Source organism: Galeopterus variegatus, unplaced genomic scaffold, assembly GCF_000696425.1.
Source record: "Galeopterus variegatus unplaced genomic scaffold, G_variegatus-3.0.2 Scaffold4613, whole genome shotgun sequence".
Lineage (NCBI taxonomy): Eukaryota > Metazoa > Chordata > Mammalia > Dermoptera > Cynocephalidae > Galeopterus > Galeopterus variegatus.
Window position 1 is genome coordinate 81,075 of NW_007730724.1, and position 18,758 is coordinate 99,832.

An 18,758-nucleotide genomic window follows, 5' to 3' on the forward strand; every position below is an offset into this window, starting at 1 on the left:
CCCCCCCCCCCCCCCCGTTCCTCTCCATCCATCTCCTCCAGGCCCTTCGTCACACGGGTCACCTCCCCCTTCTCCGGGTTTTTACTCCCTCTCTCCTTTTGACCTTGGACTTGCTTGCACCGTGGGTGGCGTCCTTGCCCCTCTGCACAGGCTGCTTTCTCAGGGGTCACCAGTAACTTCTGAACCTGGGTGCAGGGTTTCTTTGGGGGTGATGAAAATGTTCTGAAATTAGATGCTGGTGGGCTGCTGAATTGTACCCTTTTAGAAGGGAACATTTTGTGTTATGAGAACCATTTATCAATGCTTTTTAAAGGTCCGAAGCTTGGCTTCCTTCCTCACCCCCGCCCCCCACACCCGCATCTCAAACCTTGTTTCTCGGCTTCGGAGACACCATGGTCCTTCAGTCCCTCGGTCCCTCATTCTTCCACAGATCTCAGCAGTGTTTTCTCTTTTCCCTCCTGCTCTGATGACAGTCACTCACCCCTAGGATGCTGCTCCGCCCCTGTCCCCTCTCCCCGCACATTCACGCTTTGCCAAGCCCCTGGCAGCTACTTGCCTCCAAACTTGCAGCCCCAGCGCCTACTCTGCAGCTGTGGCCAGTCCGGTCTTCGGAGAACAGCTGCCCCTGGGCAACTCACCTTCTCTGACTCAGCATGTCCAAAACCAAACCTATTCTCTCTCCTGCTGTACAAAGAAGACAGAACCCTCCTCCCCTCTTCTTCCAGGGCTGGTTATTATTTCTGTAGTTGACACCATCCTTCTTTAGGTATCTCAGGACACTTGGAGGAGGGAATGAGAGGAAAGTGATGTTTAAAATAGAAATGTTACTAGAAACTATGGGATGTGGGAATGCATCTGGTGTAAAGGAACCCCAGTGGGCAACTTATTGGGTGCCTTTCCCCTCCTGCCCAGTGGAGGAAGAGTGCGGGCTCAAGGGGTATTGCAGGAAGTCATTCTTCATTCTAATGCACCCCAGTTTTCCTAAAGCACTCATTCCTTTAAGTCAGGTGCCTGCTTGAGAACCCACTAAATCATGTCTACATATTTCTCTCAGGCTTTCAGAGTACTCCAAAGCCCCCCAACCCACCCACTCGCCCAGCTCTACACCCCCCATTCCTGCCCACTTTCCTCCCCAGTCAAACTGGCCTCTCCCTCTCCTCCCCCCACATGCCTCGCTGGTTCCCTCCACCCTGCATCTGCTCTCACAGTCCCCCACCCAGGTCCCCTTCCTGCTCCTTCTTCTAAGGCCCAGCTCAACTTCCATTCCTCCACAAGTCCATCTCCATCTGTTCTAGCCCCACTGATCTCACAGTCAGGGCCAGTTTACCATGACCGTGTTCTCCAGGACGGGTGGGCCGGTTACAGCTCCCTCAGCAGACTCTAAACTCCACGAGGACTGAGACTTGTCCCTAGTGACAGGGTGAGTCGCACAGGAGATACCGAGCAACTTCTACCCATTTATGTAATTTTAGTCCAGAAGGAGTGCACAGCTGTTGGGGTGGGGGCAGGTGTCGATGAAGACAGATCATTCAACAGAGCTCCTTAGGACTGGGAATGGAATGGGGAGACATGAGGCCAGGTTGGGAAAGGAGGTAGGTGACAGAGTGAGGAACAGGCTCTTTAGCTGGTCTTCTTAAAGAGTCTGATCTTCATACACGCTCCCTTCTCACGTGGACATGCCCCCAGCTTGTCTCCTGGCTTCTGCAGCTCAGCAAGCAGCCCAGTATAAAGAAGAGGCCACGCAGGCAGGGAGCAACCTGGAGGACGCCCAGAGGAAACTGCAGAACTGCATGTTCCTGGACAAGCAGAAGGCAGGCACCATCCAGGAGCTACAGAGAGACATTAAGAAGCTGCAGAAGGAGTCCTCGATGGCTGAAGAGGAGTTGGCCTCCAACAGGTACCGCAGGCTCACTGCAGGGAGAGCTTCCGTCCTGGAGAGCCTGCCAGGACCTCTGTGGGCAGCTGCCCAGGAGTGGGAGAGCAAGGACGCCCCGTGGGGCCAGCTCCACAACCACCGACACAGGCACCACATCCAGCCTCCTGTTGCTGTCACTTTGCTTTAGGAAACGCATGGAGGAGCTGACATCAGAACTCTCCGAGGCCCTGAGGAAGCTTGAAAATTCAGACAAGGAAAAGAGGCAGCTTCAGAGGACAGTGACTGAGGAGGACATAAAAACGAATGACTTGCAAGATCATATCAAACTCATTCAGCACCAGGTAGGAAGGGCAAGGGGGCAGCTGGCTCACGCACGTGCTCTGCTAAGATTAAACATTGGTCTTTATTGGGGAGGATGTCACCGCCAATCCAGAGCTTGTGGGAGAACGCAAAGCCACTCAGCACCAGTCCCCATGACCAACAATTAGCATATTCAAGGATTAAGCTTAAAAATAATCAGAAGACAGTTCTGTTCTTTCCAGGATTCAAAAGCTTTCCTTGTCAGTCAATTTAATGTCTTTGATGTCTGAATTATTCTTTTTGTGCTTTTCTAAGACATTTTTAAACTTTATTCACGGAAGTGGTTATGTAGAAAGATTTGGTGAGTAAGTGGGAGAGAAGGCCAATGCTGTGGGGATCTATAAATAAAATTGATTGGCATGTCTAATTAAACAAAGCAGAAACTTTTACAGAGCATCGGAGGAAACTTTTTTATTACATAGGCCATAGAACTCTTATTTATTTCAACCATTCCCTGTGTGCCATTGTCTGGGGGCTTTTTCCAAATACAACGCAGTCTGAGACTGTCTTTCAGCCCGGTCTTTATTTTCTCAGAACAGAGAGCTAGCCTCCACCAAAAGCAAGCTGGAGGATGAGCTTCAGGAGGTGACAAGGTCACTGGAGGAGAAACGGGAGCAGTTGAGAAAGAGCAAGGAACAGGAGAAGCTGCTGGAGGAAGAACTTGAGACTTTGCGGCAGGAATTAAGAAGGAAAGAAAAGATGGTGAGAAAGAGAATTTCAGGAGAATCTGGGAAGAGTCCAGTTCATGAATCCAGGGCCAGACCTGGGCCTAGCTGGGCCTGGGGGATGCAGAGGCCGTGGATGCACCGAATGCAGGAGGGAAAGGAAGGAAAGTGGGAGAGGCCAGTGCAGAGGGAAGGAGAAGCCGAGGAGACCCGGGGAGCAGAAGGGAGCTGTGGGTGAGGGAAGGAGTGGAGTTTTCACAGTGGTCTGAGGTTGACACCTCTTTCCTGGGCTTTGTTCTTGAATGGGGGAGCAGTCGAAGGAGAATATGAGAAAGTCAGAGGAGGAGGAAAAGAATCTCCGAGCACAGTTGATGCATTATTCTACACAAGTGGAATCCTCCTTCAACAAATACAGCTCCTCCCAGCAAGTCGTTCAAGAGCTGAATAAAGAGGTAAGTAGATAGGAGCCCCGAGGGGCTGAGGAGTTTGAACTCTGTGACCCTCGACCTGAAGTCTGCACCTGTCTCTCCTCCACCATAGAGATGCAACTAACCATTGAGCCATTGTGCATCCTGCCGCCTGCAGCTCTGCTTCTCTCCTTAAAGTGGGGTAACCCTTCAGCACCTGGGTGCTGAGTAGAAGAAATGTTTCTTCCATATGAGGGAGGCTTTATTTCCTATCTGGTGGAGCCCCCAAACTGTCTGGGTTTTGGTATCAAGTCTGTCTTCTGATGTTGTATTTTAGACCAGAGTTGAGTTCGTTAGTTGTTTGGGGCAGTTTGCTTGGGAATGCTTCCAAAACTAGTCACAAAGCACAAAAAGGGGATGGGAGTGGGGAACAGTGATTTTTCATTACACAAGTAAAAATGACAGAAAGGAGTAAATGGCATCTGAGATATGCCAGGCACTATGCTTGAAGTCAGTCATTATTTATTTACTGTTCACTTAAGCTCTTTACATACCTTCCATCTGCTTTACTCCCAACGCGATGTAAATTATTATGATCCCCTACTTATAGATGAAAGAAAGGCTGAGGCCCAAAGTCAGTCATTAACGGGTGATGGGATGAGCCAGTATTTGAGCCTGGATCATCCACCCCTAATGTCTGTCATCTTTCTCCTTTATCATGAGCAGCAATACTTCCCCCAGCTGAATACATTCCATCTTTCTGGTCAAGAAAAAAATATAGCATCTTGGTAGAAGGTCTCTTGGGTTACAAATGAAAGACCAAGCAGCTCTTATTTCTTCATAACATAAAAAATAAATCTTAGAATACTATGACTATTCTAATGTAAGAATAACACTCCCCAATAGAACTTTCTGTTTTTCTGTGATGATGGAAAAGTTGTATGTCTGAGATGCCAATACTATCATCACTAGCCACATGTAGCCACTGAGTGCTTCAAATATGGCTTAGTATAACCTAGGGGCTGAATTTATCATTTTAATTAATATTAAGTAATTTTACATTTATTTAAATGTAAATAGCCTCATATGACCAATGTCTACCATATTAGTCAGCACAGGTCTCAGGCATTGATATTTCTGGAGTTTTGTCCTCCACAGTTATAAACCTCTCCTTTAGTGTGATCCAAAGCTGAGATCTCTGAGTCACTATAAAGGATATTGCCTAAGTATTTAATATGGGCCTGTTGTCATGTTCACCAAAAGAAAGATGGCCAGTTAAATGTGGAAGTTAAAGCAGTAATTTCAGAATTCCTTTAATGGGAATTAGGAAGCTAGAAGGGTTTTTTGTGCATGAGCATGTGAAACTTTTTAAAAGCAAATTCCACACAAGGTAGACTTATTGAATCAATTGAAACAGCCAGAAGACAGAGGCTTAGGTTTTGCTTTCTAACATGCACTTCCTTTAATCCATCTTCCATATTTTAACTTCAAAATTTCCCATCTGAAGTCAAGGCAATATATCTTAAGACGCTTTCCATCTCTTTCATTCTAGAATACTTTCTCACTATATTGTATAATTAGTTACTGTTAATAATAGAAAAGCTCACTTATTTTTATATACTCATTCTGTATTTGGACATCTTATTGAACTCACTTATGGGCATAATAGTTTTTCAGTTGCTTCTCATGGAATTTTTAAGTAAACAATTACATCATATTGCAAGCAACCATAGTTTTCTAGATATTTTTGGCAATATTTATGTTAACTTATTTTATTTTTCTTGCCTTATTGCATTGGATGGTATCTACGGTACGATGTTCAACAGCAGCAGTGTTAGTAGGCATTGTTTTAACTGTGATGGAATCCTTCTGTTCCCTGTAGGCTTCTTGTCACTGTCCTTTATTAAGTTTCTTCAATTTCTCAGTTACTAAGAGTTTTGTCAGTATGGATGTTGAATTTTATCAAATGCTTTTTTGTCAGAAAACATTAAAATGATTATATTATCAGAGGCCGGCCCGGTGGCGCACTGCTACAGTGCGCTGCTTGGGAGTGCGGTGGTGCTCCCGCCGAGGGTTCGGATCCCACATACAGACCGGTTCCCACTCACTGGCTGAGCGAGGTGCGGCCGCAACACCGAGGGTTGCGATCCCGTTGCTGGTCCCGGTCCGGTACGGGCATGACACTGAGGGTTGCGATCCGTTGCCGGACATGAAAAAAAAGACAAAAAGGAAAAAAAAATGATTATATTATCTTTCTCCTTAAATGAGTAATGTTTTGAATAAAATCAATTAATTGATCTTAAATTTTACTCGCCCTTGCATTCCTAGTGTGACTCCTGAGTTGATATCATGTATCACTCTTCTAGTACAACACTTGGCACATTCTGAGAAGTGAAATAGGACAAATATGACTGCAGTGTATTGATCAAGAGAGACATTGTACAGGATGAGATTAGAAAGGTAGGCAGGGGCAGGCGTTAGGGCCTCTGTTAAGAAATATGGGGTTTTATTCCAAGAGCAATGGAAAGCCATTTGATGGGATTTCCTCAAAGGGACAGGGGAAGTGGTTTAATCTGATTTTAGTTTTCCAAATATAACTCTGACTAATGTGTGGAAATGGATCTGGGGGAGGGGTAGGTGTGGAAGTGAGGAGACCTGTTAGGAGGCTACTGCTGTCCAGGCTAGGACGGTGTCCGTGAAGGCAAAATAGGCAAATTCAGAATGTGTTTCGGCGATAGAATTGACCAGACCAGCTGATGGAATGAACGTGAGAGAAAGCAAGGAATCAAGGATGACTGAGTGGAATTTACCTACAAAACCATCTAGACCTAATACATTTGGCAGGAAAGAGAGTAGGTCTTTTATGAGAACTCCTTGAAACTGTAATTCAAATGTGTCTATATCTAGATATTTAGTATCTTTTTCCAAGGTAAACCACTCACATTAGCAAAATTTAGCTTCTAGCATCATCGTGATTTTTTTCCCCAGCCTTCTTTTTAGTGTCTCATCTTCATGGGGACATTTCTCAGTTCAGCCACCACTTATCAAGCACTTACAGTAAATTGTAGTTTCTCCAGAGGCTTCCCTGGTTTACTGAGCAGATCCAGCTGACTCCATGTTTTTCAGAAGTCCCTGGAAGACCCCATTATTTCCAGAAGACCAAATTATTTCACCTTTAGGAACATTTTTACCACCAGGGCACATAAAATATAGGATCAGAAGTTCAGTCTAACAATTTTCATCTCACTAATTCCTAGGGTCAAAGATACTCAAAATTCCATCTGAAAAAGTAATAAGCATCAAGCACTAAACAGTTAGTGGAGATAGAGCAAGAAAATCCAGAAGAGTGTGTTTCTGCGTGTATGCCACATCAGTATGCGGGTATACTAGAATACCAAAGAACAGAAGTCAGGCATATGAATTTCTGGGGTCTCCCTCCTACTTCCAGACTTAGAAGCAGATCTCTTTCTGTACTTAAAGTATGTAGCAAGATGACTAATTGCCCAGTGTGTTTGTGATAATAACTCTCAGTCTTATAGTGATTGATACTTTACAAAGCCCTTTTTACATACATCATCTCATTTGATCATTACAAAAACTCCATGAAACTGTTGAAGTTATCCCAATTTGTGGAAGCAGAAACTGAGATGAAGCAATAAGTAAATGACAGAACCTGGACCTCAACCCAGGTCCTCTCAATTCCCTTTTAACTACACTGTGAATACTCATTACTAAGTTTAAGACACAGAGTTAGGTTTTTAAACACACTTCTGCCAGAACTATGTGTTTAATTGATCTCTAACTCCAAACAATATTTGCATCCCTAACTCTAAACAATGCAGTATTTCATTCAGTCAAAACAAAAAATTCATTTAATATTTACTGAGCACCTGTTATGTGCCATGCCCTGAACTACAGCAATGGGGAAACGGTAATGAAAAAACACATACATGGTCCTGACTTCACGGCACATCAAGTCTAGTGAATTATGTCAGGAACTAAGTGAGGCACAAAACACACATGAAACATTGTATCATGTCTACTAACCTAGAATTGGATTCCAATCTTTATCAAAGGCTGCAGAGTCTGTGAAAGGGACGTTTTGTGTACTTGGCATATCATGTCCCAGTACTTCTGGTACTCCTTGTATCTGGGGGATGTGCTAACTAGAAGGAGAAATGTGGGTAAAGGGGTGCAGAAGAGGCTGGAAAGACAGCTCTACCTTTTACAGCAGCGAGGGGAAGATGTGGGCGTTAACACAGACTGCTCTGCAGGTGATTGCGGAGAGAAGACAGCCCAGCCCTTGTCCATTTCCTATAGTCACAGAAAGTGCCTTGATGGCCATGAGCTGGAACCCTGATGGTGATGTTCTCTCTCCCTAAAGATAGCTGTTCACAAGGAGACCATAGTAAGTCTGCAGGCCCAGCTGGACAAGGCTCTGCAGAAAGAGAAGCATTTTATCCAGACCATGGTTACTAAAGAAGTCTATGAAGAGTTATCCCGGAAGTCCATTGCCTGCCAGGATGACCTGACACAAGCGCTCGAGAAGGTGAGGAGGACATGTCCTCTCATCTCCAGGCTGTTGTCAGGAGAGGGAATTGCAGGGTACTGTGAGAGGCACAGGAGCCAGTTTCCTGCATGACTGGCTATCACGGGGCCACCTCAAACTCTTGCATGGGCTGGAATATCTGTCCAGAGAAGGCCTGCTTCCTCCTCCTGAGGCTTTTGGGGGAAGAGGGCAAAGATGAAGGCCAAATCTAACAAGTTTTTCTGTGCATGGGAGATTCAGAGGCAAGGTTAGCCTAAAGCCTGGATTTGTCAGGAAAATTCATGCGCCACCCCTGTGCTGCTCATGCGTGGCTGATCAATTCATCAGAATAGATAGAGAAGAAATGGGGGTTAAGGGGAATGAGGGGGCACAGGGTGGACAGAAAACCAATCACCGTCATGGCCCTCCCCTTTCTGGGACAGCAGGCAAGGTGACCATCTGTGCCACCCTGGGCAGGGGATGGGGAGAGACTGGAACACTTCATTCAGGACTCAGCAAAGAGGGCCAAAGGGCTCTGATGGCCATTCTCATCCCCTTTGTCTTTACCCGAAGCTCAATCATGCAACCTCAGAGACAAAGAGCCTGCACCGAAACCTGACACAGACACAAGAGAAGAAAGCTCAGCTGGAAGAGGAAATCCTTGCTTACGAGGAGAGGATGAAAAAGCTCAATGTGGAATTAAAAAAACTGCAGGGCTTCCACCAGCAGAGTGAGCTAGAGGTGAGGAGCCGCCAGGGGCTCAGGCTGCCTTCCCGTTAGGGGTCTGCAAGGTCACCTGTCGCGTTCGGATTTATTTAGCACTAAGCCATTCCCTTTGGCTAATGGGTTCCCTCCAATTTCTTGGCTTCCTGAATTACAGACAGAGGTGGCCGAGACCAGCGCAGGGGTGCCCTCTGCTGGCTGCTGGAAATAACACATCCCCAACAACATGGGCCCTTTGGGGTCCGGGAGGCCAGCTGGGGTCCCCCTCCTCACTTTGCACTCCTGAGCAGGTGCACGCCTTTGACAAGAAGCTAGAGGAGATGAGCAACCAGGTGCTGCAGTGGCAGAAGCAGCACCAAAATGACCTCAAGATGCTGGCGGCTAAAGAGGAGCAGCTCAGGGAGTTCCAGGAGGAAATGACCACCCTGAAAGAGAACCTCCTTGCAGATGATAAGGAGGTGGGCACTCCTCGGGTCCTGGTCACTTCCTCTCAGCCCTCTCAGCACATCCTATGACCACCTAGATGCCAGACAGCCCGGGGTCAGGAGGCGGGGCCTGGGCTCAGGGAAAGGACAACCGCTCCATTCAGCACAAAGCAGGGTCTGAGTCGTCTAGGGCCATGGCAGCTGTCTCAGCCCACCTATGTCCTTGTAGCTTTGTTGATAGGGACATATTGAGCAGAACGAAGGCCCCACTCCAGAGAAAACACTGTCAGGTACATCAGCCACCTTGGACTTAGACAACCTACTGGGCGACCCCCTTCAGAACACATCCTGACACTTTTAGCAACCCCAGACCCTACAACAGATGGCTATGTGACCTTCTGGGCATGTCCGTGCCCGGCTCCCTGAGCCGTGAGGTTCCTGGCAGGAGGCTGTCAGCCATCTTGGGGTGGCCACAGGGCCTTTGCTTGAATTAGAAAGAAGGCATCTCTTTCTCCAGATGTTTTTCTTCCATCTATTAGAAAACTGGCTTAGCATACTGCTTCTTTAGAACAAGTCACCTCAGTGTCTTTGGCCTGAAAAAATCATTATTACAAGTGTGCAAATCTACTGTGTCTTTGCTGTAAACGGTGACTCCTCAGAGACATCACCTTTGCGTGAGATGCAACCTGCACAGCTGGGGGCAGAGGTTCTGGTGTGGCAACTCCAACTCTGACTGGCCTTGGGCTGGACAGCAGGGTCGATTTTTCTTCTCCCAGGAAGAGAGAAGAGGCCTGACTTGGGAGGATGGAGGTGAGTGGCCTGGGCTTCCACCCCTCACTGTCTCGTTTTCTTCTTGTACCCAAGATCTCCTGCCTGCCCCAGCGGTCTGTGCCCAAAGACACCTGCAGGCTCCACCGAGAGAATGACCAGATTATGTCCAACATGGAGCAGTGGGCAAAAGAGCAGAAGTGAGTAAGGACAAAGAAGCTAGGCAGGGTCCCCAGGCCTGGGCTGAGCTGAGGGGCCACCCATGTGCCAAGCCCAGTCACACACACACACACCCTGCCCTCCTGGGAAATTGATCCAGTCTCAGCCCACACCCAAGGTTTGGGAATAAGATGAGGGGGCACAGGTTTGGAAAGCCCTGCTGACTTAGCAGTAGAGCAGCTCTGAGATGGAAGAGATGCTTTGCCATGGCTCAAAGTTCCTCTTCCCACCCTGGGATCCTGTGCCACTGCCTGGATCACTTGAACTCAGTACCTTGAACTCACCTAGGGATCACAGTGATTTTGCATAGGATCTGAGTACGGAGGGTCCTCTTAATTGCCAGGTGTTAGAAAGGCTGTATTTCTGAGGACAGGGTAATGCAGGGGGACCTAGGATCCAGCAGAAGCCTCGCTGACAACACCCAGTGTCCCGTCCAGCCAGCTGTGCACTTGCTCACAGGAGGTTGGGCAGTGGCCACTCCTTTCTCCTGTGGATTTTATTTCAGGATTGCCAATGAGAAACTAGGAAACAAACTCCGTGAACAGGTCAAATACATCGCCAAGCTGACGGGTGAAAAGGAGTAAGTCATCCCACCCCACCCTGGCTGCTTCTTGGGACCTGACGAGAAAGGTCAGCAAGGAGCCGGGGCTGGTTTTCTCATCCCAAAGGTGGATAAGACCCAGGGAAAGACCTAGGACTTTGGAAAGACACCCCTCCCCCAGTCCTGAATCCGCATCTATGTGACCTTGGGCACATCACTTGACCTCTCTGGGCCTCAGTTCCCTCATCAACAATACAAAGGGGGCGTAGCCGTCTCTGTGCTCCTCCCTGCTTTCACCTTCTGTGATTGTCACAGGTCAAGGGTGCTGGGAAGGGAACAGGCACTGACAGGCAGACTGAATTACTTATGGTAGGGGCTAAGTTGCTGTAACAAAGACCCCCAGTGGAGGAACATCTCTGGAATGTTCTGGCGTGAGCGGGCTAGGTGGGTGGGGTTTCTCTGTTCCACCTGGTCATCCGGGGACCTAGGTTCCTTGCACTTGACGCTTCACCTACTGTGGTCTTGCTTTGCCTGCGTAGTCAAAGCTGGGTCAGCTGAGAGCGGGCTATGGGAAGAGTGTTGGCAGCTGGAGAACGGACGTGAAGTATGACCGTCTAATGCTGAGATTTTGGAGATGATAAAGTGACCGGTGGTGACAAGTCTGAGGACAGTGCTTCCCAACCTTTTGTCAGGAAACACTTAGAAAATGACCACAGTTGTTTGCCACACTGGGAGCATCTGGGATGGGCTTGCTTGTGACAAAGTTGACCTAGCAGTGGCTGCCCCAAACCCTGCCCCAAAGGCTGAGGGCATCGGTGTCTCAGCACACCTGGAACCCATTCGAGGCACCCCCGCCAGAAAGCTCCATTCTAGGCTTTGACCTTAGGTGGGGTGGCTGTACTGAAGGGAAGGACAAGACCATTGGGACAAGGAAGCCAAGGAGCTGAGAGGCCAGGGCTCTGATGGACTGTGTGGGATGCTGAAGGCTCCTGGATACTGCCAGGAGGGGCCAGAGAAAGTGACGGGGAACAAGAGAGGAAGGCAGTGCTGGGACCCCACCTCCAGGCCCAGTGGCACACGCAGTGCAGGGCTGCGGGGGAAGAGGTGTCTTCAAGGCCAGTTTGTGGAGAGCAAGAGGCTAAAGCATATGCCCAGAGAAGAGGCTGAGGATGGACTTTTTATTTGATTTCCTCTAGAAAAGACCATGAAACTTTTCACTAGGACAAAAACGTTTTCTGAAGGGGTTTAACTAAAAGAAAAGTCAGCATCTGAAGGTAACAGATAAGTTCAGGCTTTTTCTTACATTGTGCCAAGTTCCAGGAAGTTCTGTTTCACAAAGAAATTATTGAGTTGCCTGATCCTATTGGAAGGAAAACCATCTTTTAATACTGCTACTAATAACAGCTCGACTAATATTTACTGTTTACCATGTGAGGCACTGTTCTAAGTGCTTTACATGTATTAACTTCTTCAGTCTTTAAAAAGACCTCATGAGTTCAATATGGTTATAATCCCCATTTATGGATGAGGAACAGAGAGGCTAAAGATCTCGGCCCTGGTCTCACAACTGGGAAGTGGCAGAGTCAGGATTCCTCCTGGGAAGTCTGGCTTCAGAGCCCACTCTCACCCACTGCTCTCAAGTCTAGCTTGGAGAAATACAGCTCTCAGCTATTGGTCATAATAGCGGCCATTTATTGGGCCACGAGAAATATGCTAAATTAATTTTCCTTCACCTACGTTGCAGCCTCCATTTCTTCATCTGTAAAATGGGGATGAGTCCCTTGTCCAATTTCTCAACAGAGCCAGGACCCCCTGTGCTCCCAGATCCAGCAACGGGAGGCAGAGGGAAGTTGGCCTTTGGCATTAGCACTGGGTAAGAGAGTTTCTGAGGCCTGGCCATGAGAACCCGAGGACGCACAATCAGAGTTGTTCATAACAGCCTTTTAGCGCTTCAAACCAAATTTCTATCACTTGTTAAACTGAATCCTTATATGAACACCAACGAGCAGGTCAGGCATGAATGTCCCCATCTAACAGGTAAGAAAGCAGGCCCAGAGCTGAGAGTGGATCAGGAGTACTAGTTCGGGTCCACCCTCACCCCAGGCCTGAGCTTCTTCCACGGGACACACATGGGTCTCCATTTCCACAGAGCATGTGTAAGAGCCCAGCTTCCTGGAACACCTTTCCTTTTCAGCAGGGAACCAAAAACACCCACCTGTCCTGCCCTCTCATCCCACAGTCACCTCCACAATGTAATGGTCCATCTGCAGCAGGAAAACAAGAAGTTGAAGAATGAGATAGAAGAGAAGAAGATGAAGGCAGGGAACCCGAGGCTGTGCACCAAAGCCCTGGGCCTGAGCAAAGCAGAGACCACACCACGGGCGAAACTGTGCAGCGGGCTAGGCTGGAGGGCGACGCCCCATGACGTGAGCCAAAAACTGGACATGACCAAGTTGGTCGGGATACCCCACTGCTCGGGTACATCTGCCATTTGTCCTTTGCCCCTGGAAGTTCTTCTTTCTTAGTCCCATATGTCAAAAAAATAACAACAGTGTGCTAACATTTTTTAAAAGATCACCGGATTGGGAATTCATATAGGAAGAGGAAAACCAGTCTTTCATGACCTCGAGTCATTTGCTTAGATGCTCTGGACCAAACACAATTGTTTCTACATCTGTAGAGAGAGGAGGCAAATTAAGGCCTGTTTGATCTAAGAACCTTTGTTGAAACTCAAGGACCTCATGTCTCAGACCTATCCCCTCCTCTAACCCTGTCCCTTTTAGGGAGTGTGGGGGTCCGAGGGGAACAAGTAGACAGGCATCTGCCTCCTGCTGTGTGTCTGCATGCTCCCCACAAGAGCGCCCCAACCGCCCCCCCCACTCAGCCTGGGTCCACGGCTGCCTTTCCTGCCACCTATAAACTCCATGTTACCCCAGAGGGAAGAAGTCACCCTGCAGCAGAGCTGCCTGGCCGTGAGGTCAGTCCTTGTGGAATCACCTCATCAATTTCTCCCCAAATCAAAATTCTCCTTTCCTCCCTATTCCCTCAGGGTCCTCGTATTGCTAGAATCAGCGTCTTGCCCTGAGCATCGTCTCCACGCACATTTTTCAGAAGACAGTGAGTTCCCATCCTTCTCTCTTGACCCGGATCAGCTCTTATGGGAATACATCAAGGTCTCAGCCTGTTTTGCAAGATGCTAACATTTTGTTGAGTTTTGTCCTCTTCCTGCAGTGGAGTGAGGCTTGGAACCATACTACCACCTCCAGGCCCTAACTCTAAAATAAAGACATGGACACAGCAGTTTCGGTGAGCTCTTGGTGTCTTGCAGACATCTCTGCCCCCCGCATGTTCACTCCAGTTTTCTCTGGATTCTGAAAGATATTGTTCTCTTTCACTTATACAGGGGAGCTATGATTCCCAAAGCAAGCTTTTGGATTATCTGGATTAGTTTTTAAACCAACAAGAGATAATTAGCTCCTTTTTTTCTTTTTAAATTCTCTGTCTGGAATTTAAAAAGAAAAAAAAAATCTAAAAACCTCAAAAAGGAAAGTAATCCTGAGACCCAAAAGAGAGAAGGAGAAAAAAGTGACGCATTTTACAAACAGGGAGCAAGGGAAGGACATCTGCTTCCTCCCTGGCCACCGACTACATCCCTCCTTCAACGATTTTATTTTTCTCTTCCGCCACCTCAATACAAGTAAAATTCCATTATAACAAACTCCAAGGACAGCTGAACTATTTTATTGGGGTATGATTTTGCTTAACCGAGTACATGTCTAGAATTTATATTTCTAGTCTATAGGAAATGGAGAGAAATAGCTACTGGGACAAGTAAGGGAAAGAAATCAAAGAGCTTGCATTTCTGGGGGCAGGAAAAGTGAAGGAAGAAACCCAGTGGTTGGCAACAATTCTTGCCTCCCTTCCCAGCCACATAACGGTCATGAAAATTCTCAGCTAGTAGTGACATGTTACGTAGGATGCCCCTGCCAGGACCTTGGAAGGGCAAGTTCCAGAAGTGCAGTGTGAGGTGGGAGCAAGGGACACCTCTGGTAGTTTCTGTTATGACGGTTGTTGTCTGTTTGCACTCTTTTGACTGTGTCCCCTCATTTAGTTTAGAATAAGGTCTTATTTTCTGTAGAAAACAAAGACTAGAAAATCTGGTACTAGTGAAATTGCCTCCTAGTTCTAGCTTGTGGCTCATTAATTCAAAAAAAATTAAATGTCATTAAAATCCCCAGTCGACTCTACTAAAAAGGTGTTTTATCTCTATAATTTACAAAAAGGTTTATATGCATTGGCCAAAATGACAATATCTGGAAACTTTAAATGTTGTCCATTTTTTCACAGTTATCTTTCACTTCCTGTGGGGTTGTTACATGAGAGCAAAGCAGGTAGTGAGTTACGGAGAGCAGAGGGGTGGCAGAGCCAGAAAAACATCAATACGTCACCAGCCATCTGGCTTTGAAAGCCCAACAAGGCAGACGACCTGAATGAGCAGAGGGAATGGACTTAGGAAAATACAGTTTCTCTAAAGCCAGGAGGAAGGGCAGGGAAGCTGTGTGTCGCCTGACTATAATTCTTTAAGAAATAACCAAAGAAATTAGTTCCTAGAAAGTGGCTTGAATAGCTGATTTTAAAATACGTGGCTACAACGCCATTTCATGATTTAAAAAAAAAAAAAAAAACTCAAACTAGGAATAGAAGGAAACTACCTCAACATGATAAAAGCCGTATATTAAAAACCCACAGCAGACATCATACTCAACACTGAAAGACTAAAACCTTTTCTTCTAAGAATGTGCACTTTTATAACTTCTATTCAACATAGTGCTGGAAGTTCTAGCCAGAGCAATTAGGCAAGAAAAGGAAATAAAGGGCATCCAGATTGGAAAGGAAGAAGTAAAATTATCTCTGTTCATGAGATGATATGATCTTCTATGTAGAAAACCCTAAAGATTCCATACACACAAAAACTGTTAGAACTAATAAATGAATTAAGCAAAGTAGCAGGATACAAAGTCAACGCACAAAAATCAGTTGCATTTCTATATACTAACAATAAACAATCTGAAAAGGAGTTTATAAAAAGTATTTCATTTAAAATAGCATCAAAAAGAAACAAATACTTAGGAATTAACTAAGGATGTGAAAGACTTGTACAATAAAAACTACCAAACATTACTGAAAGAAATTAAAGAAGACATAAATAAATGGAAGCACACACATGTTCATAGATTGGAATATTTAATATGAAGATATTGGTACTAACCAAAGTGATCTACAGATTCAATGCAATCCTTATCAAAATCCCAATGCCATTTTTTGCAGAAATAGAAAAACCTATCCTAAAATTCACATGGAATCTCAAGGGACTCCTAATAGCCAAAACAATCTTAACAAAGAAAAACAAAGCTGGAGAACTCACACTTATTGATTTCAAAACTTACTACGAAGCTACAGTAATCAAAATAGTATGGTACTGGTATAAAGACAGACATAAAGACCAATGGAATAGAATAGAAAGCCCAGAAATAAACCCTCACATTTAGGGTCAAATGATTTTTTACAAGGGTGCCAAGACTATTCAATTGGGAATGCACATCTTTTTAACAAATGGTACTGGGAAAACTGGATATCCACATTCACATAAATGAAGTTGGACCCTTACATAAAACCATTATAGAAATTAACTCCAAATGGATCAAAGACCTAAAGGTAAGTCCTAAAACTATAAAACTCTTAGTAGAAAAAATATGACAAAAGCTTCATGACATTGTATTTGCCAGTGATTTCTTGGAAGTGACACCAAAAAGCACAGGCACCAAAAGAAATAATAGACAAATTGCAATTTATGAAAATTTTTAAGTTTTGTGCATCAAAAGGCAATATCAACAAAGTAAAAAGGCAACTCACAGAATGGGGAAAATATTTGCAAATTATATATCTGGTGAGGTATTAATATTCAGAATATATAAAGAACTCTTAAAACTCAACAGAAAAAAACCCACTTCCAAAATGGGCAGAGGACTTAAATAGAAATTTCTCCAAAGATGATATACAATTGGCTAATAAGCACATGAAAAGATGGTCAATATAACTAATTATTAGAGAATGCAAATCAAAACTATGATGAGGTAACACCCATTAGGATGGCTACTATAAAAAAATACAGAAAATAACAAGTGTTGGAAAGGATGTAGAGAAACTGAAACCTTTGTGTAGTGTTGGTGGGAATGTAAAATGGTACGGCCACTATGGAAAACAGTATGGCGGTTCCTCGAAAAATTAAAAATAGAACTACCATATGATCCAGTGATTTATTTATGGGTATATACCCCAAAGAACTGAAAACAGGGTCTCAAAGAGATATATGTACAACCAGGTTCATTGCAGCATTATTCACAATTCCTAAAATGTGAAAGCGACCCACGTGTCCATCAATGGATGAACAGATAAGCAAAATGTGGTGTCTACATACAATGCAGTATAATCCAACCTTAGAAAGGAAGGAAATTCTGGGCCAGCCCCATGGCTTACTCGGGAGAGTGTGGCACTGGTAGTGCCGAGGCCACGGACGGGTTCAGATCCTATATAGGGGCGGCCGGTGCGCTCACTGGCTGAGCGTGGTGCAGATGACACCTTGCCGGGGGTTGCGATCCCCTTACCGATCAAAAAAAAAAAAAGGAAGGAAATTCTGACACATGGTACAACGTGTGTAAACTTTGAGGACATTATGCTAAGTGAAATAAGCCAGTCACAAAAGGACTGTATGATTCTACTCATATGAGGTAGAGTAGACACAATCGTAGAGAAGACAGAAAGTAAAATGGTGGTTGCCAGGGGCTGGGGGGAGTGGAAAATGGGGAGCTATTGTTTAATGGGTACAGAGTTTCACTTTTGCAAGATGAAAGAGTTCTGGAGATGGATGGTGGTGATGGTTGCACGTTATTAATGTATTTAATGCCACCGAACTGTCCACTTAAAAATGGTTCAGATGGTAAATTTTCTGTTTTGTGTATTTTACCATAATAAACAAAATTGAAAAAAAAAGAAATGGTTATGAAACTGGGACTTAGCCAAGGGGCTTATAAATAAAAAAGTGCTTCAGCCACCTGGTGGGAGGATGTTGCTTCGATTCTGATAACTTGTGCCAGCAGAATCCTCTTCTACCCACCAGAGTACAGTTCTTCTCCCACTGAGCTAAAAGAACCCAGAGCAAATATCTGCCACCCCAGACCACTCCTCACTAAAATTCCTTCTTCCTCCCTCCCTGAGAAGGGAAAGCTCCCCTGAACCACCATCCTGCCACATACGAACTTGCCTTCTGCGCCTTCTCCATGCACCCAACTGAGGACTACCTCCAAGCCTGCTGCAGACAAGAGCCTGTCAAGCAAGCTTTGGGGTCCCCAGGAGCCCCCCTCTCAGCCTCATACCCTCAACAGCTGACATTTCTGGTGTCTAAAGCATCCTGTTACCATCAACTAGGCATAAAGGATAAATGCACGTGACAGAGCGAAATGTCCTCAAGCCTCAAGGCAAGGGTCTCTAAGGACTGTCCAGTCCAATTACTGAGTTCCCATACTCAGAGTGTGACAAGTCCGGAAGTGGGAAGCCAGACTCAGAGCCCACTTCAGGGCCCTGGGGCCAGTCAGAGACCATGCGGCTGTTGTCATAGAAATGCTTTTGCACCTCTAGAAAATGAATCAGTTATCATCTGAGGAAAAGACAGTGAGTCAGAGCATTAAAGCTGGAAGGAACTTTAAGGATGATCTGAGTGGAAAGGGTCTATAATTAAAAAGAAAACATTGGAGGCACAGTCCAGACAGAATCTTGGGCAGAAGCTCCAATACCAAAGCAGATCCAGGTAGAGCTGCTGGGAGCAGGGAGCCTCCCCACTCACCTGTGGCACCTGCAGGTGCTCAGAGTCCCTCACCAGTGTTCCTTGCTTTTAAATTAGGTCGGATTGGACCCATAGTGTACATAACCTCTCTGGCCTGATTTTTCTTATCCAAGGGACCCGAAGGTAAGTTTGTGACCAAGGTCACAGCTTGTTAGTAATAAAACTGTTCACTGGAACCTCAATCTTTTTCCTCTTCCATTGCATCCTAAGCCTGAGTCTGTAAATAGGTTACATACCCAGCCAATATTTCTACAGAGCAGTCACCTTCTCCTAGCCCTTCAAACTGCAGCCTAGAGTAGAAAGCTTCCCAGGCAAGTGGCTGGAAGTCCTCTCTTCACTGCAGAGC

The 18,758-nt window shown here is 45.8% G+C and overlaps 1 protein-coding gene across 1 annotated transcript in view; it reads left to right on the forward strand.

Annotated features, from left to right (window-relative positions):
- The window catches only part of PMFBP1 (polyamine modulated factor 1 binding protein 1), a 43,712-nt gene extending 29,909 nt beyond the window's left edge, over window positions 1–13,803 (forward strand). Inside the window, exons 11-21 of the mRNA XM_008587976.1 lie at window positions 1,708–1,897; window positions 2,064–2,217; window positions 2,771–2,938; window positions 3,216–3,353; window positions 7,693–7,857; window positions 8,410–8,577; window positions 8,850–9,017; window positions 9,849–9,952; window positions 10,477–10,551; window positions 12,752–12,990; window positions 13,562–13,803. Of these exons, the coding sequence (XP_008586198.1) occupies window positions 1,708–1,897; window positions 2,064–2,217; window positions 2,771–2,938; window positions 3,216–3,353; window positions 7,693–7,857; window positions 8,410–8,577; window positions 8,850–9,017; window positions 9,849–9,952; window positions 10,477–10,551; window positions 12,752–12,990; window positions 13,562–13,578 (1,586 nt within the window). The 3' untranslated portion in view covers window positions 13,579–13,803. The remainder of the gene's footprint in view (window positions 1–1,707; window positions 1,898–2,063; window positions 2,218–2,770; window positions 2,939–3,215; window positions 3,354–7,692; window positions 7,858–8,409; window positions 8,578–8,849; window positions 9,018–9,848; window positions 9,953–10,476; window positions 10,552–12,751; window positions 12,991–13,561) is intronic.
- Window positions 13,804–18,758: the final 4,955 nt, after the last annotated feature.